At 33.8% G+C, this 14,328-nt stretch overlaps 1 protein-coding gene across 1 annotated transcript; it reads left to right on the forward strand.

Moving 5' to 3' along the window:
- The first annotated feature begins 278 nt into the window (after positions 1 to 278).
- LOC132741953 (calmodulin-2-like) lies at positions 279 to 3,107 on the forward strand. The gene is made up of 3 exons (XM_060730227.1): positions 279 to 465; positions 1,414 to 1,502; positions 2,425 to 3,107. Exons 1-3 carry the CDS (start codon positions 331 to 333, stop codon positions 2,624 to 2,626), a joined length of 426 nt encoding a protein of 141 aa, XP_060586210.1. The 5' UTR covers positions 279 to 330; the 3' UTR covers positions 2,627 to 3,107.
- The last annotated feature ends 11,221 nt before the right edge of the window (positions 3,108 to 14,328 follow it).

Raw genomic sequence — 14,328 nt, forward strand, 5'->3', positions numbered from 1 at the left:
TTTCGCTGTCATGACTGACTTTGCTTATTGTAAACATAAGAGGTTAATTCACCGGAAGAGACACATCCTATTTCCAATGTTATGATTGTAATTGCAATTTGTTTTTGTGAGGCCATTTTGGAATATCACAATTTGCGTTTTCTTCAAACCCTGGTCCAACGTGATACGTTTCTATAAACACTCTATCAAAATACCATCAATTGTGACCAAGCGTCTGTTTTCGTCTGGCCATGTGTGTGATATAAACATAGTGACATACATTTCGTCGAAACCCAAACTTACCATTCATTTTGTTTATTGTTTCTCAGCGTTCTTAGATCTTGCTGAAAGATGGCTTTAACAAAACAACAGTGCGATGAATTTTGGAGACTTGCTGACACGGATCGAAACGGCTCCCTGACAATTCAGGAAGTTAGAAACGCCTGTCGAAAGTATGACAGAAATCTTAAGGATAAAGATATTGCAGTAAGTGTACCGTGTTCTTAATTTAAAATCACGCCTGGAAAAAAACACCACCTTTTTATTAAAAACACATAAAATGAAATATTTAAACTCATCAAGACAACAGCTTGATGTATTTTTCATTTTCTGAACTGTTCTAGTGCAGCTTTTAGTTTTGACACTGTCCATTGTCAAATTTTGGATATGAATTTAACATTTATGTCAGATAGCTTGGAATAAAGAGTTTGTTCATATGGCTCGAACATATAGACTGGCCTGCGTCTAGACTAACCACTGACAGCCTCTCACAGGTTTATCGCCCACATATATGCACAATGTGCACCTACCACTAACACGGAACACTAGGCACTTTCTTTTTCATTACGAAATCAATCTTTTAAATCAAATTTGTGTTCCGTGTTTAAATTCGATGAAAGCGAAGTTGTATTTGAATGGAAGAGAAATGGAGAAAAGAGTTATCTAATTCACGTCAGCTTAATTTTGGGACATTAATAATTTATTCGACTTCTATATAATCTATGTAAGGCAAGCATCGAATGATTCTCTCGATCGCAGTGGGCGGTTTGTATGTATTGCAGGTTATATTGAAAATAAAGAATTAGATATACAGAGAGATTTATAAAGGGATAGACTGTCTTTAAAGCTTATCGCCTACTTTGAATAATGGAAATAATTAATTCAAGCGGTTAAAACTCACTGTAAACTCAAAACACAACCCTTATTATGTAGATATAAGATATAAGATAGTAGCAGAATATCATTTACATTACACATGAGTTATGTAATAGTACTAATAGAGACACGTGGCGTTATGTGAATTAGATAGGTCTTTAATAAGTCGTATACTTTGTTTACTGTTGTTACCTTGTAGTTGGCAAACTCAAGTACTATTCATTCATTCATTCATTCATTTATTTTTTTATTTTTTTATTTTTATTATTTTTTTTTTAGAGTATGTTTTGTACGATAGATGGTGACGATAACGGCAGAATCAGCCAAACAGAATTCACAAATGAAATGTTAAACAAAACTAGACGAGCGTAAGTGAATATTCTTTGTTATTTTGAAGCATTACTTGGGTACTGGAAGAAAGGGCTGTTCCGGAATGAGTCGTTTACTTTATGCATTTTATTAGAAAATTATCATTGTAACACTATCAGAAATTTTCCTATATAGACAAAGAAGGTTGGAAGCTTGCATTATTCTATCAACATTTTCAAAACTCGTTATTCTACACACGGTAGATTTAACGACAGTTTTTTTTACCTACTAGAACAGCTATTAAGAACGTTTATATTGAAACAAATTTAACCCCCAAACATATGTTTAACTTTATAATTATAATTATATTTTTTCTTGATGTGATAGAATGGAAATAGATATTAATTCTTCGTGCATTATTGTATAATAAAGCACGTTTTTCGTTCAAATGCTTTGTACTTAATCACTCAGGGCTATCGGCCTTCGTGATTATATTACTATACGCATTTGAACTCAAACCGTGCATTATTCTTCAACAATGCACTCAGAATTGCTATCTATTTCCTAATAAAAAATGATATTCATCCTCAACACCCTAATTCGATTTACATACAAAGTCATTCTGTCGCATTGATTGTTACGATGGTATCTTTTCGTGACAAGTTTATCATTAATTCATTTTTTATCATTTATTAGTTGTTGATATTTTGTACACGAATTTACTACAAGGTTACGAAACATACCCTGCAAATACATAATTATAAATGACTTAATTTTCATTGAAAGCCTTACTCCTTGCGATTATTTATTTGCTGCATTTTATTTCTCTGTTAATTAAGAGAATCAAAGCATAATGTTATATTGTTTTACTTTAAAATGATAAGTTAAAGTGTCGAAGGCAAAAACAACCACGAACTTTTAGTGTAGTTTTATAAAAAAAAAGAATTATTATTGAAATGTATTTCAACTTCAACATTTCAGGACTTCACTTCAACAATGCTGGCAGAAGTATGACGTGGACAGGAACGGAACACTTTCAAGGGGTGAAGTTATGAAAATCATTGAGGAAAACTTTCCGGAAAAATCGAAGAACAGAATCATTGGTGAATTTCTTGAATTTTGTGACCTGGATGGAAATGGGATAATAACACGAAAAGAATTTGATGATTTCTTTTGTGCTTAAACGAGAACTTAACATTTGATGCTTGATGCAAAGCAAAACTCGTGGCAAAGTGGCATTGACACTCCGCTATATCAGTTTCACTTTGTTAAAAGGTATACCACATACCTATGGCCAATTTATAGCCATTTTTATATTTTAGTGTAGTTTTTGCTTTTAAAGAAACATTCACGAGGATTTTAATAAATTAAACATCTAAAAAGAACTTCTTCTCAATTCCAATTCAAGGACATCGGATATTATTGCTTGATGTGAAATTAAATGTTACCCAAATCGTAGAAAGACACTAAAATTTGATTCGTTACCATTCTAAAATGTTATGTTATCTATTTGTTTCTGATTGGTCCTTTTGTCGCTTTAATACCTTGAAATTCAGCACAGAGCTTTTATTTATCTCGATTGAGCTATATTATAAGAAAATGTTTATATATGATTTGAGATTTTTATATGAAAATATATAGTTTATACATATACAATTTCTTTACCAGTGCCATTTGTTTCTTTATTATGATTATCATAATACAGCACAAGCTTGCTCATTCATTTACCAGTTATAACATTGTCTCCAAAACGTGACAAGCAGATTGTCAAAAACCGAGCAATAATTATGTCTAAAACTGAACAACTGTTTTAGTCCGAAACCAAGTAAGGAATTTATCTAAAGCTGAAATGCAGTTTGTCGTTTGTCTGAAACTAAATGTGAGAAAGTTGTTTGTCTAAAACATCATGAGGTTTCTCTTAAACTATGTAAGCAGTTTGTCTTAAACTGAGCAAAGGTAGGTGAGTAGGTTATCTAAAACTGAGCAATTTGTCAAAACCTGAGAAGCAATTTGTCTAAAACTATTTGTCAAAAGATAAACAAGTAATTTGTGTAAAGCTCAGCATTTTGTTTTTGTTATAAACTAAACAAAATGTTTACCTTAAACTGAGAACATTTCTTTGTCTTAAACCTCAGCAAGCAGTACATTGATTGCAAAAATATTGGTAGAAAATCAAAAGATATAAACTAGAGCAATTTAAACTTAAATTTATCAATGCAATTAATGTTTAATATAATATACATACAAGGTGTCTCAATTTGTCGTGATATGGTTGTACGAGTGGAAACTTTGGTTTTGGACAAACTTTACCGTGTAATGATTTACAATTGCTGAGAGGGTGGAATGATCTGGTATTTGCCTTTGCAAAGTGTTTGATTTACCTCGCGGATTTCCAACGTCTGCGCACTCTCATTCTTATGATCTTTTTACGCTTCCGTACAATGCAACATTTATGTTGCGGTTAAGTATTTTGGCTTTATTTCGCCTACGTCTTTTTCCACACAGACGACAAGATAAAGATTGCGTGGCTAAACCTCACAGTGATATATTATTCAAACATTGCACACACAGTATTTGCGCTGTCATCAAAATTTACGGACGGTTAAGCCATGATTTTACATTCATTTTTTTTTCACTTAAAACATATATCGTAGTTTAAATTTGTATACTATACTATGTTGTTATGGTAACAGTATATAATTGAGAATAAACCTTCTGCAGTTTATAAATGATTTTACATTAGATTTTTCGGATCGTTTGTTTCATGAGAGTTTTAGAACTTTCACATCTCGTCCGAAAATTTTAATATTTATTAAATCTGATATTTTATTAAAAAAAGAGAGAGAGAGACAGAAATGAAAGTCCATACATATATGACATAAAGCATTTTCCCCTAAGAATTTGCAACCCGCATAATAAAATACTTATAATCTAATTTGCATATTTGTAGCTATACCGCAAGCGTTTATATTTCAAACCTGTTTTAACCAACAAAACATTTAATTCACATATTTGTAACTTGACTCAAACTAAAAACTCACCATGCGGTAACTTGGGAAATTGACTTTTGTTACTTAATACATTCTCACTCTTTTTAACCCATTCACCGCCATCTTTTATAATGGACCTACCAAACTTTGAATTTGGAACAGCCCAGTCTCATTTTAATAGGTTTTAATACCAAAAATACATAAACTTCAATTACTTGAGTTGTAAGCTGGCTTTGTTTTTTATTTGTGTCAAGAATTAAAAAGGAAAAATAACTCCAAGCACCAAGTTCAAAAGATTTTATTTGATAATTTGATTGTGAAGCGATTTGAACGTGCAGTATTCACACTTCCAAGTCAACCTCCTGGACTAACCAGGACAGGTGCTATATGGAGAACACGGTAGTGAACCAAGACAGTATCACCGCCTCAAGTCCTGTGTGGAGAGATAGTCACCTTAATTATAACCCATAAATATAGTTACTTTTCACCCTTCCGCTTTTTACACGAAAACTAAAATTCTAATAATTAACGCATTTCAATACAAATTAAACCATTTTATTGTAGATTTTGATACCTAATTTGCCACAATCAAAATCATGTATGTATACAAAATATCCAAGTAACCAAATTCGCAACTGAGTATACTTAATTTACATTGCAAGCACCTGTAAAGGGCTTGATTACATGCCAACTTTACTATGGTCTGATGTATTTGATTAAAAAGTAAATGAGACGTTTTATTAGCGTTTAGCAATAAAACGAGACCAACAACAACAAAAAGCAAGCTAAAAATTTGCAATTTCACTCGTTAAACGCTTGTGTTTAATGCATTGTAAATCGTCTGGCTAAACATTGCAAATTGTAAGAACGCAGAAAATAGTTTTGAGACTCAGTTTTAAGAATTTTGCCCAATTTACATTTAGTTATTTCTTATGTTAAACTCATGGGAAAAGTGTTCTTCGATTTTAATAATCAGTGAATCAGTTAACAATAAAATGTGTTTTTGTGGCCAGGCTTGAATTCTAACGTTAGGTCCGCATGTTTCAGTCTTTGGTCGGTGATGTACTACGTGTTCTGCTATACATGAATATAGACAGAACTAGTTAAATTCTAATATTCCACAGTATTTCACGCCAGACCGTCATCATAATATCTTTGCATGCATTGTCTTGGTTGCAATATGCCTGTGCGTGTGCAGAACGGAAAATTTTGCATACTTACTTGACAAAATTCAAACTTTATCGGCCTATTTTGTTATGTGTCTGCACGGACGGTGTAACATTCCTCATGGATGAGTACACCGTCATGACTGGAAATAGCGATGGATCTTCCGACTTCCCTTCGCGGCGTGCACGTCGCTCGAAAGGCATAGGTCACACCAGATGGGTGACCTAGTTAGGTCACTTAGCTGGTGTGACCTAACCAACGGCGAGGGGTGTGGCCCTAAAGAGAGCTGCTGCTCCCGGAAGAGGTGCCTTTCTTCTATTGTCAACCATTGTTCAAGAAGCGAGGAATTGGGTCCTAGAGAAGGTCTACGACGAACGACAGCATGAAAAGACCTCCGTCGCGGCTCTACGACATCGACGACGTTGCAGGCGAATAAGTCCTCCGTTGCAGGCTCTACGACCAGCATTCGTAATAGAGGCCGACTAGTCTGGGACATATGGGAAACCGGCGCCCAGTATAAATAAAACCTAAAACAACAACAACAAAAATAGCGATGGTCAGCGTGAGAGACAATAAAATGGCATTGCAAATGTTTTAGAGTTTGGTGAAACCATCTGAGCAGATTTAATTCTGTTACATTCTCAGTTGTAGGTTTTTATATTAGATGTCCCTGAAACTTAAAATGAACGGGTCAAAACTTCAAGCAGGGCGAGTCCATTACAAAAAACAGCAGTGTAGTGTTGAACAAGACGCAGAAATAGAAACTAATTCAAGGCTTAATGGACTTTGTTTACATTTATTCAAATCAGGTTCAAGTAATAACAACAACAACAAAGATGAAAAATGTACCAGTATGTGACAATAAGATTAGCTTTGGCTTGTACGCCACTAAAAGTTTCCCAGGGCGATAGAATGCACTTAAGATCTTGTTACAGTCAATCAAATTGTTACGAATTCGCCCCTTTAATCAAGCTTGAACATCTATGTCTCAATCGGTAAAATCTTTACAAACTTTCCTTATGAAAGTGAATGAAGAACGTGATTTGAATAGATAATTTTATCATTTATCCTGTTTTGACGAAAACGAATAATATGAAATCAGCCGTAAACATACACATTTATCAACATGTACATGTATAGTTTTCACTTGAGAAAACATTGCTGAAATTGCGAAATAAATTTAACAGTAAGCCTTTTTATAGGAAGAATAGCTTATCTCAAGAATATCTAAATATTTGAGTAACATGTAAAAGCCACATTGATAGTGAAACAGAATGGAATTGAACTATACCGAATGAAAAAAAAATCGTACATATTCCTAAGAACCATCATTTCCTGCTAATTACTTACATTGTTTCAACATGGACGATGTTTTGGACAGCATAAGATATCTGTCGTACGACAACTCAATTAATCTTACAAATGAATTGTTTGACCATTACATAAGAGTTCAATTAACTTGGAGTCACTCCCCTTTTTAGATTCATTTTTTTGTAATTTATATATTTTCTACGTCAACCAAGCACTGAAAGAAGGGAAACTTTCCAGCCTTGCTGACATATCGGAAGTCTCTGATGTCAAAGTGTATAACAAGCGGCACCTGATCAGATGTAGCTACATTTTAAATAATTAATGATCCCTGGTGGGGATTTAACCAAAAGCTGTGAGGTACAGATGATGCGACAACAGTATTCTAATCTGCCCTTTGCCATTTGCCGGCTGTATACATCTTTTAAAAAACAGTTAGATTGTTTGAACGCAGAGACGATGAAAGAAAAAAAGGTGATTTTTCAAGCTAGTGTATGTGTTCAATTGGCAAATTAACTTTTGGGACCGCCACAAACGGGATTCTGAAATTCAAGATAAAATCTATCAAGCCCAGTTTGAACAGTATGAATCAAACAAGGAAACCTAAAAATATATTTGGTAAATTTGATGAAACATAAAGTGGTCAATGTACAGATCCGAAAATAGTTTGTTATAAGATTGCTGAAACGTATTAAACTTTTGATGAATAAGATTAATCGATCACTTTGGGGGAAAACTTCAATGTTCAGGTATTGAATGTTTATACCAATTTACATATTCTTTCAAGCTTGACAATTTTATCTAAAAGTGGCAAGAAGAAATTAAATACCAAGTGATGTATAGAAAACTTTGTTATGTGGTTGCACATTGGGCGATAAATATAACAGTTTTCATTTGACTAAAATATCTTTCGATGATTTTGTCGTGCACAGCAAGCATATTCCATTGCACTTAAACATTCAAATATTCCCTGTCCATAATGGCCTTTTACGGGTACAAATCAAACTCCTACACATGGGTCCCCTTAGCCTCGCTACACAGCGAATCCAATCAAATCACTGTTTGGATACAAATACATCGTTTTAACTGGAAAATTGATTCATGAATATTTTACATATACAAGTATGCAACAGCGCACTTGAATCTCAAAATGACTTGTTTCTTAATATCAGTGCATTTAATTGAACTTAAACATTGAAACGAGCAAATATATGACGTTTTATTGTACGGGAATATCATAACATACAATATCTTAAGTCTTTTGCAAATGTTAGTACATTTTATTGTACTAAACATCATAAATTACTGTTTTTCATATATAAGTACAATTTATGGTACTAGAATATCGTTTGCGTATAAAACTATATGGTATCATACAATAACATTGTTACTTACAACCTTTAAAATGATTGTTTGCACATATATAAGTACATTGTACTGTACTAGAATATTGAAACAAACAACCTGTAACAATATTTTTCTTTGCAAATATTAGTAAATTTTATAGTACTGGATCAGTGTAATATTAAAATATATTGTTTCGTATTAATACATTAAAATATAAACACCCCACGATGACTATTTACATAACGTTGCACCAAACAAGTACATGTACATTGAACTAAGCTAGAACATTTAAGCATACAAACTTTAAGTATACATTTATAAAGTTTTAGACAATTACATTGATAGCTAATAACCACTCAGTGAAATATAATTTAAGATGCTTGTTTTAATTTAAAAAAAGAACTATCATGATAATACCAAAACAACACAAATGAATTAACAGAAAGTCTCTTAAAGTTCAGATGACCTTTCAATTTTCCTGTTGCAATATACATAGAAGTTTACATCAAATAACATTTGAGATGTGGAAAGGTTACCAAACACCATATTTACATATATTACAATAACAGTGAGAAGAGCTGTAGTCGCTGTAGCGTATAATTTACATATTTTTAGCTTGACTCATCTAAGACCTACTGTTTGGCTGGTGGTATAAACATTATTTTATACGCCCGTTTGAAAAACGGAACGTATTATGGGAACGCCCCTGGCGGGCGGGCGGTCGGGCGTATGGGCGGGCGGGCGGGCGGGCGGCGTCCAATTTTGTCCGGAGCATATCTCCTACATGTATGGAGGGATTTTAATGAAACTTCATAGAAATGTTCACCACTATGAGGAGCAGTGTCGCGCACATAAACCAGGTCTCTAGGTCAAAGGTCAAGGTCACACTTAGAGCTCATTGAAAAATGCTTGTCCGGAGCAAAACTTCCACATGTATATAGAGGGATTTCAATATAACTTGGCACAAATGTTCACCATTGTGAGGCGGAGTGTCGCGCGCAAGATTCAGGTCCTTGCGGCCAAGGTCAAGGTCACACATAGAGGTCAAAGTTCAGATAAAAATATGAAGATATGTATATGGACCAATTTAGTCATCATTTATTGAGGGATTGTAACACAAATGGTCATTATCAAGACTGACTATGGCTGTGATACATATAATTTAGGTCAATATATATACAAGGTCAAGGTCACTAAAGATGATGAAATATCCAGATTTTGTCCGGAGCATATCTCCTACACGCATGGAGGGATTTTAATGAAATTTTATAGAAATGTTCACCATTATGAGAAGCCATGTCACGCACATGAACTAGGTCTCTAGGTCAAAGGTCAAGGTCACACTTAGAGCTCATTGAAAAACGCTTGTCCGGAGCAAAACTTCCACATGCATAGAGGGATTTCAATATAACTTGGCACAAATGTTCACCATTGTAAGGCGGAGTGTCGCGCACAAAATTCAGGTCCCTGCAGCCAAGGTCAAGGTCACACATAGAGGTCAAAGTTCAGATAAAAATATGAAGATGTGTATAGGGACGATTTAATCATCATTTATTGAGGGATTGTAACACAAATGGTCATTATCATGACTACGGCTGTGACACATGTACTTTAGGTCAATATATGCAAGGTCAAGGTCACTAAAGATGGTGAAATATCCAGATTTTGTCCGGAGCATATCTCCTACATGTATGGAAGAATTTTTATAATACTTTATGGAAATGTTCACCACCATGATATGTATTGCTCCATGCATGATCCAGGTCTCCAGGTCAAAGGTCAAGGTCACACTTAGAGCTCATTGAAAAATGCTTGTCCGGAGCAAAACTTCTACATTCATAGGGGGATTTCAATATAACTTGGCACAAATGTTCACCATTGTGAGGCTGAGTGTCGCACGCAAAATTCAGATCCCTGCAACCAAAGTCAAGGTTACACATAGAGGTCAAAGTTCAGATAAAAATTTGAAGATGTGTATAGGGACCATTTAGTCATCATTTATAGATGGGTTGTAGCACAAATGGTAACTATCATGACTACAGGTGTGACACATTTAATTTAGGTTAATATTTGCAAGGTCAATGTCACTGGAGATGATTAAATATCCAGATGTTGTCCGGAGCATATTTTCTATATGCATGGAGGAATTTTAATGTTGCTTTATAGAATTGTTTACCACCATGAGACGTAGTGCCCTGCACATGAACCAAGTCTCTAGGTCAAAGGTGAAGGTCACAGTTAGAGCTCATAGAAAAATGCTTGTCTGGAGCAAAACTTCTACATGCATAGAGGGATTTCAATATAATTTGGCACAAATGTTCATCATAGTGAGGCTGAGTGCCGTGCATAAAATTCAGGTCCCTGCGACCAAGGTCAAGGTCACACATCCTGTGCATATCTTCCCTACTGATTTGTTTTAAGGTTCATTTAACAACACAGTGCCAAGAATAAAAACTTGCTTGCTAGATAACACTTATCCATATTGCCCCCATCTCCATCTAAAGCTTTCGTAAACGGGCGTATTTTGTGACTATGGCACCCTTGTTTATATTTCAAATCTTTATTTGCGTCATTTCTTGGTCCGTATTGAGTCTATTAAAGAAATTACACTTAACAATTCAGTGTAAGTGTTTGAAGTATGTACTGATATATTGTTTGAATTGTTAGTCCTGTGTTGCATATCTGATGTCTAGAGTTCAAAACCGGACATTGCATGATGGGTTAAATCTCTCTCAAACAAGGCATTTCTCATGACTAGATTTATTCTTACTGTGTCAAAAATTGAAACAACTATTTAGGTAAATGGTCTTCAAACCTTTCTCTGTATGGGAAACATGTATAATACCAAAAAGTTTCGATTTTTTCTCTCAAAATGTAACTTAAATATGTGACTGTATTAATGTTAGCAATGAAAATTTCAGGCTTTGAAACAATTATATCTTTGTTTCGAACAGATGTTTAACGAACGAACTTTTCGTATTTTATACGCTCGTATAACTGTTTAATGTGGAGGTAAACATAATTGCGTAAGGTTGAATGAACATTTGCATTTTTAAAGGTAATTTGAGCCGCGTCACGACAAAACCAACATAGTGCGTTTGCGACCAGCATGGATCCAGACCAGCCTGCACATCCGCGCAGTCTGATCAGGATTCATGCTGTTCGCTTACAGACCCTATAGCAAGTAAAGAAACTGATAGCGAACTGCATGGATCCTGATCATACTGCGCGGATGCGCAAGCTGGTCGCAAACGCACTATGTTGGTTTTGTCGTGACGCGGCTCATTTATTGATACACATACATCCGTATGTAATGTAATTGATCATGTTTGCTACAGTTGTTTGAAGGTCATCAACGTTAGTTGAAACGAAATGATGTTTTAATGTATTTACAAATGTCCGACGAAGAAGTTCAAATCGCGACGCAATACCAGTATCATATGCGGAGATGCCCGGAAATATCCGATGATTCACGATTGTTACACTCAGTAGCCAAGCCTTGAGAAATTAATGAATGCAAATTCGATTCAGATATTTGATAAAATACTGTCGATCGCCTGATTGCATATACCCTATTTGTAAACTTTTTATTTATTGCTTAAAAGTTTAATAAACCTAAGGCCAATTTAACGCGTGAATGGGAACTAAAACCTTAAATGTTATGGCAAAAAATCACAACATGAACGATTGTATGTATAGCGCTTTATTTATATGCAATCGAAACTTCATGGTGTTATATTGTTGATGCAACGAAAACTCATGGTTTGATACTTTACATGCATCATGCACTTCTAGCGAAATTAAATGAATGTTTAAAAATGTTAGACATCAACGCAATATGTATGATGTTGTAGTTTTATAAAAAAAGTGCTGAATGTTTTAATTTCCCAGTTGTCAGAACAAACATCGCCCTGGGCGTCCTTCACAATGAAAGTAAAACATCGTATTTATAATTAGAATTGTTTTGGCTATAAAAGATGTTTTGATAAAATTTAATACGGACGTAGACCGCAAAAGTATACGGTTATTAAACCCGAAACCAACTAAGTCAATGTGGGTTTTTGCATAACAAACCGAATGTTATTTATGTCGAATTAAAAAAACCCAGTATTATTGCTTTTCTTTTGATTAAAGTAAAATGAAAATCAATAAACACTAATGATTGTTTCCAATGGAAATGTACATTACAATACTTTGCAGCTATATGATTTTTGGTGTTAACACAGCTGGCCTCATTGTGTGGTGTCTAAGTAAGGGAATCTTCCATATACTCTCCGCTTCCCGGAGCCCAAGTTAAAGGGTTCTCCTGGTTTGTTTTCGTTAAAAATAATTCTATATAAGGGCTGCCATGGCACATTAAACTAACCGGGTTACACTATATTTAGGTGATTTGGGTGTATGTGTGTGGGGAGGGGGGAGGGCCCCCAGGAGCCTATATACGGTGTTCGTTAATTTTTGTAGACAAAAATATACATCCTATCATGTCTTTTTTTAAATATTATCATTATCTGTGCAAGAACTTTAATGGGCCGGTACTCACGCTGCCAATGCCAAATCTCCTTATTCCGTCCAACGAACCTCTTGCATTATCCATAAAATAAAAAGTTAATTCGTTGCTAATACACAACCCATTAAAAACCTATTTCAATCCTAAAACGGGCCAAGGGCTTAATGGTGACTTTTTTAACTAACAGCGGACCCTAAAAACTCCCTTTTCAACATCACAAACATGAAATTAAATCGATATAAGCCATAAAAACTGTAACTGTTGGATTCTGATTGCTTTTGTAACTCCCCTTTCCTTCAACAAATTATTCCCTTAATTCTTAATAAAACTTAATGGTAAAAATTTCAGATAAATTGAAATGCCGAAAGTTCCCCTTTTTTGAAGGTTACTTCCTTTTTATAATACACTAACGCGAAAAAAAGTACTGCGTAAAGATGGTCCTGACAGGCGCATTATTTTTTAAAAGGCAAATAATTCCTGATGGGCGAAGATTTCTAATATTATTTTATTTTTGTAACTCCTTTTTTTCCTCATTTAATTTTTCAAATTTTTATTCCCCGTTTTTACTTCAATTCTTAATATTTTTCTTTTAATTTTATAATTTTGTTATTTTTCAGGGCAAAGCAAACAAAATAATTTAAACCCGGGGCCCCATGAAAACGAATGTTTAATAACCCAATCCAACAGGGGGTTTTATAAAAAAACCAAAAATAGTACAATTTATTTATTATGAAGGTATTTTTTATAGAAAGAATTTTCCGTAAAAGTATTCCCATCATCATAATTCATAATAAATATGTTTAAAAAGACTAAAACAACTGGAATATACGTGAGATATGAAAAATTTTTGTAAACACATTAAGAACAACAGATTTTAAAAAAATTTACATAAACTGTTATTGTAGTTTATATTCAACCTTTTCTGCATTAGTGGAAATATTTTGATTATGTAGATTATGTTTATAAAACAGTATCTAATATCACGTGAAATGACTTTAGGCCTCATTCACACCCAGAATCTTATAATTAAACTGTACCAATTACAATTGTTATAACTCTTGGTGCCTTCTTGAAATAAATCAGCAACTGGAGCTGAACCTGCATTTAACAACGCATTACTATATTTGTCCGGTCTAATTATTTAACATATAAGCTAAGTATTTTGATTAGCAAATTAAGATTTCTTTAAGTGAATTTAAAAAAAACACCCTTATCGCTTTATAATTATGATAATGGGATTATAAATGTTTAGAAAACTCAAATAATGAACATATTTCAGTTAATTTCAAGTCATTAATGTTTTATACATAAATTGCCTAGCTAATGCTTGCTAGAAATTTTTAAATACTTACAATTCAGTTAAATATTGTGATATAATTGAAATAAAAATCGTTTTCTAGTTATATGTAATCAAATTGTAAATGTTACTGTTTATCATTGATTAATTTGCAGTAATATATAATATCATCGCATAGTGTGTAGCAGATATTGTAACTGACTTTCTTCAGTTTTACCACCAATGATTCATTTTGAAGCCATTGTAATAAACGTCTGATTATTAAACAA

This window comes from Ruditapes philippinarum, unplaced genomic scaffold (genome assembly GCF_026571515.1).
Source record: "Ruditapes philippinarum isolate M1 unplaced genomic scaffold, ASM2657151v2 ctg6016_1_1_1_1, whole genome shotgun sequence".
Classification (NCBI taxonomy): domain Eukaryota; kingdom Metazoa; phylum Mollusca; class Bivalvia; order Venerida; family Veneridae; genus Ruditapes; species Ruditapes philippinarum.

What these genes read in the sequence shown, in the direction of transcription:
- LOC132741953 (XM_060730227.1), top strand. Translation starts at nt 331, where the DNA reads ATGGCTTTAACAAAACAACAGTGCGATGAATTTTGGAGACTTGCTGAC. An exon ending in TTAAGGATAAAGATATTGCA is followed by an intron (nt 466 to 1,413) that starts GTAAGTGTACCG and finishes TTTTTTTTTTAG; the next exon opens with AGTATGTTTTGTACGATAGA. An exon ending in TTAAACAAAACTAGACGAGC is followed by an intron (nt 1,503 to 2,424) that starts GTAAGTGAATAT and finishes TCAACATTTCAG; the next exon opens with GACTTCACTTCAACAATGCT.